This window comes from Bufo bufo, chromosome 4 (assembly GCF_905171765.1).
Source record: "Bufo bufo chromosome 4, aBufBuf1.1, whole genome shotgun sequence".
Taxonomy (NCBI): Eukaryota; Metazoa; Chordata; class Amphibia; order Anura; family Bufonidae; genus Bufo; species Bufo bufo.
Window position 1 is genome coordinate 448,905,473 of NC_053392.1, and position 8,955 is coordinate 448,914,427.

At 42.0% G+C, this 8,955-nt stretch overlaps 1 protein-coding gene across 2 annotated transcripts in view; it reads right to left on the minus strand.

The window, feature by feature from the left end:
* Window positions 1–1,544, minus strand: part of GALNT2 (polypeptide N-acetylgalactosaminyltransferase 2) — a 121,835-nt gene extending 120,291 nt beyond the window's left edge. For both annotated transcript variants that reach the window (XM_040429407.1, XM_040429406.1), the window contains exon 1: window positions 1,283–1,544. In XM_040429407.1, the coding sequence (XP_040285341.1) occupies window positions 1,283–1,381 (99 nt within the window). In that variant the 5' untranslated portion in view covers window positions 1,382–1,544. The remainder of the gene's footprint in view (window positions 1–1,282) is intronic.
* Between the last annotated feature and the right edge of the window lie 7,411 nt (window positions 1,545–8,955).

The window sequence follows — 8,955 nt, forward strand, 5'->3', positions numbered from 1 at the left end:
TAGGTCCAGGATTTTTGAAAGAATCTCCAGAGTCTCGAACACCAATGAATCCAAATCCAAATCTAAAGAGTATTCCAAAGAGATAACATAATCAGCAGCCAAGTCCTTGGTGAACAAGTTCTCATAGCCAGCCAAAGCCCAGAGTAGGTAAGGCAGTGCGCAAATGTTTTAGGTTTGTCCATTAAGGAAACGTTGTGTTCATAAGTACTAGTATTGAGCGAACTTCTCTTTTCAAGTTCGGCATACAAGGTTTGTGTTATCTATGAAAACCTTGTACCCAAAACTTGAAAACCCCTAAATTCTGTTGTTTTCACCACAAGAATAGCTCAAGAAAAGATTAAAGGGGTTTTCCAGCCTTTACCTAAAGTGGCGAGAATACACTTAGCAGTACTTATCCTTCTATGGCTCGCCAATCCCACAATCCTGGCGGGGAACACAGCCAACGGGCTACAGACCCTTCCTGTGACATCTCGACTGGATGTGCTCCTCTTTTTTACATTAGGGTACTTACCCACTTGCGTTGTTTGATTCCGGCAGGTAAACTGTATGCAAACGCATGTCATTTTTTCTGACTGATCAGGCATTTTTCCCGGATCAGTTTTTCCGGTGTCATCAGGCAAAACGGATCTGGTATTCATTTTTTTCTTATTTTTAAAAGGTTTGCGCATGCACAGACCGGAAGGACGGATCCGGCACTAATACATTTCTATGGAGGAAAATGCCAGATCCGGCATTCAGGCAAGTCTTCAGTTTTTTCCGCCGCTACGGTTTTCTCTTTTTCCTGATCAGTCAAAATGACTGAACTGAAGACATCCTGAACGGATTATTCTCCATTCAGAATGCATGGGGATATGCCTGATCAGTTCTTTTCCGGTATAGAGCCCCTGTGACGGAACTCTATGCCGGAAAAGAAAAACGCAAGTGTGAAAGTAGCCTATGCAGCTGAACAGGAAGAAAGATGAGCACGTCCAGGAGCAGTCAGTGGTGTCATCCCAGGCAGAGCGCTGAAAGGCTATGCCCTCACAGGTTAGAGCCATTTCAGCTACTGGCCCACAGAACCCCAACATGTTCTCATCTAGACATTTCCAATACAAAACTTAAACCCCTTCCTTCCAGAGGATGATGACCATTTCCATGCCAGCACATGTACAGCCACAGGCTGCCAGGGGAAGACTATATGCCAACTATGTGCTCAGCCACTAGGACAGACGTCGGAGGTTCTCTACTCCATCTTCACTCCCAGGAAGCCCTGGCCACCGGATCACACAGCCCGTGCACTTACCTTCCGGTTGTTGACAGAGGAGCCCGAGTACATGTAGTAGGCAATGCCAAGCACCCAAAGGAAGGCGAAGCACAGAAGAATGCGAGATTTCCTCCTCATTGTACCCGGAGCAGCGTCTTGAGGCGGCCACAGGCGTCCTAGGCTAGCGCACGCTTCCTCCTCCGCCCACCGAGTGCCGTGTAATCGCCCGCAGCGCCAGCCACTCTCTTTCTGCCACCGACTCCTCGTCTGCAACAAGGCCAGCAAGCAGGAAGCAGCCAGAAATCACCAGGTCATGAGGCAAAGGTCAAGCTGCGCTCCGTCAGCCAATCGCAGATCACGGAGGGGTTTGCTGGCGTGGATGGGCGGAATTAGCAGTGTTGCCATGGTTACACTACGCCGCTGCCTAAGGGCAGTCAGTGTAGAAAGAAGCAGGATGGGATTCACCGTCTTCTGGCGATAGCACTGCTCGTTACCCTTCCAAAATGAATTCGGGGGTGCCATTTCACTTTCTTCCTCTGGCAGCAGAAAAAACTGCTTGCTCCCTTGAATTGAGGACATATTAGTTGGCCCAGATGTTCCCAGGCAAACCTAAAATCACCTAAAGGGGAATCTGAGAGATAACACCATATCTCCCAATTTTGAAATTCACAATGAGGAACAATAGCAGAGGCATCCCTAGGTATAACTGCTGTGAAGGGGGCACAATGTGGGCATAGCTACTGTGAGGGGGCACAATGTAGGCATAACTACTGTAAAAGGGACACAATATGGACATAGCTACTGTGAAGGGGCATAATGTGGGCATAACTACTGTGAAGGGGGCTCAATGTGGGCATAACTACTGTGAAGGGGGCTCGATGTGGGCATAACTACTATGAAGGGTGCTCAAAGTGGCCATTACTGCTGTAAAGGGGCATAATGTTGGCATATCTACAGTACTAGAAAAGGGTCTCAATGTAGGCATAACTGCTGTGAAGGGAGCTCAGTGTGGGTATAACTACTGTGAGGGTCACAATGTGGGCAAAACTACTGTGAGGGGGCACAATGTGGGGATAACTACTGTAATGGGGCACAATGTGGGGATACCTACTGTGAGGGGCACAATGTGGGGATACCTACTGTGAGGGGCACAATGTGGGGATACCTACTGTGAGGGGCACAATGTGGGGATACCTACTGTGAGGGGCACAATGTGGGGATACCTACTGTGAGGGGCACAATGTGGGGATAACTACTGTGGGGGCATACAATGTGGGGAAACCTACTGTGAGGGGCACAATGTGGGGATAACTACTGTGAGGGCGTACAATGTGGGGATAACTACTGTGAGGGGCACAATGTGGGGATAACTACTGTGAGGGGCACAATGTGGGAATAACTACTGTGAGGGCATTCAATGTGGGCATAACTGTTCTGGTTCTGATCAATGGTCAGGTAGGTTGATACACTGCTCCAAATTAGATAGATATGTGCATGCACGGCGAGAGAAATAACACTGACACTCTACAGTGGTGGCCAAAAGTTTTGAGAATGACATAAATATTGGAAATTGGAAAAGTTGCTGCTTAAGTTTTTCTAACAGCAATTTGCATATACTCCAGAATGTTATGAAGAGTGATCAGATGAATTGCATAGTCCTTCTTTGCCATGAAAATGAACTTAATCCCAAAAAAAATCTTTCCACTGCATTTCATTGCTGTCATTAAAGGACCTGCTGAGATCATTTCAGTAATCGTCTTGTTAACTCAGGTGAGAATGTTGACGAGCACAAGGCTGGAGATCATTATGTCAGGCTGATTGGGTTAAAATGGCAGACTTGACATGTTAAACGAAGGGTGATGCTTGAAATCATTGTTCTTCCATTGTTAACCATGGTGACCTGCAAAGAAACGTGTGCAGCCATCATTGCGTTGCATAAAAATGGCTTCACAGGCAAGGATATTGTGGGTACTAAGATTGCACCTCAATCAACAATTTATAGGATCATCAAGAACTTCAAGGAAAGAGGTTCAATTCTTGTTAAGAAGGCTTCAGGGCACCCAAGAAAGTCCAGCAAGCGCCAGGATCGTCTCCTAAAGAGGATTCAGCTACGGGATCGGAGTGCCACCAGTGCAGAGCTTGCTCAGGAATGGCAGCAGGCAGGTGTGAGCGCATCTGCACGCACAGTGAGGCGAAGACTTTTGGAAGATGGCCTGGTGTCAAGAAGGGCAGCAAAGAAGCCACTTCTCTCCAAAAAAAACATCAGGGACAGATTGATCTTCTGCAGAAAGTATGGTGAATGGACTGCTGAGGACTGGGGCAAAGTCATATTCTCCGATGAAGTCTCTTTCCGATTGTTTGGGGCATCTGGAAAAAGGCTTGTCCAGAGAAGAAAAGGTGAGCGCTACCATCAGTCCTGTGTCATGCCAACAGTAAAGCATCCTGAGACCATTCATGTGTGGGATTGCTTCTCATCCAAGGGAGTGGGCTCACTCACAATTTTGCCCAAAAACACAGCCATGAATAAAGAATGGTACCAAAACACCCTCCAACAGCAACTTCTTCCAACAATCCAACAACAGTTTGGTGAAGAACAATGCATTTTCCAGCACGATGGAGCACCGTGCCATAAGGCAAAAGTGATAACTAAGTGGCTCGGGGACCAAAACATTGACATTTTGGGTCCATGGCCTGGAAACTCCCCAGATCTTAATCCCATTGAGAACTTGTGGTCAATCCTCAAGAGGCGGGTGGACAAACAAAAACCCACTAATTCTGACAAACTCCAAGAAGTGATTATGAAAGAATGGGTTGCTATCAGTCAGGAATTGGCCCAGAAGTTGATTGAGAGCATGCCCAGTCGAATTGCAGAGGTCCTGAAAAAGAAGGGCCAACACTGCAAATACTGACTCTTTGCATAAATGTCATCCAATTGTCGATAAAAGCCTTTGAAACGTATGAAGTGCGTGTAATTATATTTCACTACATCACAGAAACAACTGAAACAAAGATCTAAAAGCAGTTTAGCAGCAAACTTTGTGAAAACTAATATTTGTGTCATTCTCAAAACTTTTGGCCACGACTGTAGATAAGGTCAAAGCATAACTCTAATTTATTAGGTGGGGGCTTCACATTATATACCCTCCATATTAGTGGGAGGAGTGGGCTCACATGATTGGTCTTTTAGCAAGAAGGAATGTAAACAGGAAATAAGTTTAACCCCTTAAGAACTCAGCCCTATTTCACCTTAAGGACTTGGCCATTTTTTGCAAATCTGACCAGTGTCACTTTAAGTGCTGATAACTTTAAAACGCTTTGACTTATCCAGGCCGTTCTGAGATAGTTTTTTCGTCACATATTGTACTTCATGACACTGCTAAAATTAGGTCAAAAAAGTTAATTTTTTTGCATAAAAAATACCATATTTACCAGAAATTTTGAAAAATTTGCAAATTTCAAAGTTTCAGTTTCTCTACTTCTGTAATACATAGTAATACCCCCAAAAATTCTGATGACTTTACATTCCCCATATGTCTACTTCATGTTTGTAGCATTTTGGGAATGATATTTTATTTTTTGGGGATGTTACAAGGCTTAGAAGTTTAGAAGCAAATCTTGAAATTTTTCAGAAATTTACAAAAACCCAATTTTTAGGTACCACTACAGGTCTGAAGTCACTTTGCGAGGCTTACATAATAGAAACTGCCCAAAAATGACCCCATTCTATAAACTACACCCCTCAAGGTATTCAAAACTGATTTTACAAACTTCGTTAACCCTTTAGGTGTTGCACAAGAGTTATTGGCAAATGGGGATGAAATTTGAGAATTTCATTTTTTGCATAATTTTCCATTTTATCCCATTTTTTCCACTAACAAAGCAAGGGTTAACAGCCAAACAAGACTGTATCTTTATTGCCCTGACTCTGCCGTTTACAGAAACACCCCATATGTGGCCGTAAACTACTGTACGGGCACACAGTAGGGCGTAGAGGGAAAGGTGCGCCGTATGGTTTTTGGAAGCCAGATTTTGCTGGACTGGTTTTTTGACACCATGTCCCATTTGAAGCCCCCCTGATGCACCCCTAGAGTAGAAACTCCATAAAAGTGACCCCATCTAAGAAACTACACCCCTCAAGGTATTCAAAACTGATTTTTACTAACTTTGTTAACCCTTTAGGTGTTGCACAAGATTTAATGGAAAATAGAGATACAATTTCAAAATTTCACTTTTTTGGCAGATTTTCCATTTTAATATTTTTTTTGGCACCGTTTTTTTTTTTTTTGTTATTTACAACATTCATCTGACAGGTTAGATCATGTGGTAATTTCATAGAGCAGGTTGTCACGGACACGGCGATACCTAATATGTATACAATTCTTTTAATTTATGTAAGTTTTACCCAATGATTTCATTTTTAAAACAAAAAAAAAGTTTTTGTGTCTCCATAGTGTAAGAGCTTTTTGGGCGATTATAAGCTTTTTTCAGTTTTTAGGCGATTATCTTAAGTAGGGTCTCATTTTTTGCGGGATGAGATGATGGTTTGATTTGCACTATTTTGGGGTGCATATGACTTTTTGATCGCTTGCTATTACACTTTTTGTGACGTAAGATGACACAAAATTGCTTTTTTTACACCGTTTTTATTTTTATTTTTTTACGGTGGTCACCTGAGGGGTTAGGTCATGTGATATTTTTATAGAGTCGGTCAATACGGACGCGGCGATACCTAATATGTATACTTTTTTTTTATTAATGTAAGTTTTACACAATGATTTCATTTTTAAAACAAAAAAAAAGTTTTTGTGTCTCCATAGTCTAAGAGCTTTTTGGGCGATTATGAACTTTTTTCAGTTTTTGGGCGATTATCTTAAGTAGGGTCTCATTTTTTGCGGGATGAGATGATGGTTTGATTTGCACTATTTTGGCGCGCATATGACTTTTTGATCGCTTGCTATTACACTTTTTGTGACGTAAGATGACAAAAAATTGCTTTTTTTACACCGTTTTTATTTTTTTACGGTGGTCACCTGAGGGGTTAGGTCATGTGATATTTTTATAGAGTCGGTCGATACGGACGCGGCGATACCTAATATGTATACTTTTTTTTATTAATGTAAGTTTTACACAATGATTTCATTTTTGAAACAAAAAAAATGATGTTTTAGTGTTTCCATAGTCTAAGAGCCATAGTTTTTTCAGTTTTTGGGCGATTATCTTAAGTAGGGTCTAATTTTTTGCGGGATGAGATGACGGTTTGATTGTTACAATTTTGGCATACATGCAACTTTTTTGATCACTTTTATTACCTTTTTTTGGGAAGTAAGGTGGGCAAAATTTCAATTTCATCATAGTTTTTTATTTTTTATTTTTATGGCGTTCACCGTTCGGGTAAAGTAACATGACCGTTTTATAGATCAGGTCGTTACGGACGCGGCGATACCAAACATTTGTAGGGAATTTTATTTTTTTCATTTTTAATCAGTGATAAATGTGTTTTTTGATTTTTACTTTTTTTTTCACTTTTTTTTTTACCCAGACCCACTTGGTTCTTGAAGATCCAGTGGGTCTGATGTCTGTATAATACAGTACAGTACTCTATATAGGGTACTGCACTGTATTTAACTTACACTGAACAGATCTATGCCTTCAGCCCAGATCTGTTCAGCACCATGGACAGCAGGACGCCTGAGAAGGCGTCCTGTTGCCATGGGAACCTTCCCCGTCTGCCACAACTTCGCAGACGGGGAAGGGTGAAAACGGGGCTGGCGGGGGGCTGTCTGGGAGCTCTCTCCCTCTCCCATCGGGGGGTTGCAAAGGCACAGCAGCCCCCCGATCGGAGAGGGAGGGAGCTCCCTGAGCTGTTAACCTTTTCCATACAGCGGTCCGTACGGACCGCTGTATGGAAAGGGTTAAATGGCTGACATCGCATCACCGATGTCAGCCGTTTATACCATGGTGTCAGCAATGTGCTGGCACCCTGGTATACCCACTGTACACCAATGATTTTTCAATGGGAGGCCGTTTAACCCTTTCCATACCGCGGTCCGTACGGACCGCTGTATGGAAAAAGTTAGCAGTAAGAGGGAGCTCCCTCCCTCTCCCATCAGGGGGCTGCAGTTCCTTTGCAGCCCCCCAATGGAGAGGGAGAGAGCTCCCAGACAGCCCCGTCCTTACCCTTCCCCGTCTGCGCAGTTCTGACCAGTACTGAGCAGACGGGGAAGGTTCCCATGGCAACAGGACGCCGTCTCAGGCGTCCTGCTGTCCTTGGTGCTGAACAGATCTATGCTAAAAGGCATAGATCTGTTCAGACAAAGTGTAAAATACAGTACAGTACAATATATATTGTACTGTACTGTATTATACAGACATCAGACCCACTGGATCTTCAAGAACCAAGTTGGTCTGGGTCAAAAAAAAAAGTGAAAATAAAGTAAAAATCAAAAAACACATTTATCACTGATTAAAAATGAAAAAAATAAAATTCCCTACAAATGTTTGGTATCGCCGCGTCCGTAACGACCGGATCTATAAAACGGTCATGTTACTTTACCCGAACGGTGAACGCCATAAAAATAAAAAATAAAAAACTATGATGAAATTGAAATTTTGCCCACCTTACTTCCCAAAAAAGGTAATAAAAGTGATCAAAAAAGTCATATGTACGCCAAAATTGTAACAATCAAACCGTCATCTCATCCCGCAAAAATCATACCCTACCCAAGATAATTGCCCAAAAACTGAAAAAACTATGGCTCTTAGACAATGGAAACACTAAAACATGATTTTTTTGTTTCAAAAATGAAATCATTGTGTAAAACTTAAAAAAATTAAAAAAAAGTATACATATTAGGTATTGCCGCGTCCGTATCACATGACCTAACCCCTCAGGTGACCACCGTAAAAAAATAAAAATAAAAACTGTGTAAAAAAAGCTATTTTTTGTCATCTTACGTCACAAAAAGTGTAATAGCAAGCGATCAAAAAGTCATATGCACCCCAAAATAGTACCAATCAAACCGTCATCTCATCCCGCAAAAAATGAGACCCTACTTAAGATAATCGCCCAAAAAATGAAAAACTATGGCTCTTAGACTATGGAGACACTAAAACATTTTTTTTGTTTTAAAAATGAAATCATTGTGTAAAACTTACATAAATAAAAAAAATTGTATACATATTAGGTATCACCGCGTCCGTGACAACCTGCGCTATAAAATTACCACATGATCTAACCTGTCAGATGAATGTTGTAAATAACAAAAAAAAAAGTGCCAAAAAATCTATTTCTTGTTACCTTGCCGCACAAAAAAGTGTAATATAGAGCAACCAAAAATCATATGTACCCTAAACTAGTACCAACAAAACTGCCACCCTATCCTGTAGTTTCTAAAATGGGGTCACTTTTTTGGAGTTTCTACTCTAGGGGTGCATCAGGGGGGCTTCAAATGGGACATGGTGTCAAAAAAACCAGTCCAGCAAAATCTGCCTTCCAAAAACCGTATGGCATTCCTTTCCTTCTGCGCCCTGCCGTGTGCCCGTACAGCGGTTTACGACCACATATGGGGTGTTTCTTTAAACTACAGAATCAGCGCCATAAATAATGAGTTTTGTTTGGCTGTTAACCCTTGCTTTGTAACTGGAAAAAAAATATTAAAATGGAAAATCTGCCAAAAAAGTGAAATTTTGAAATTGTATCTCTATTTTCCATT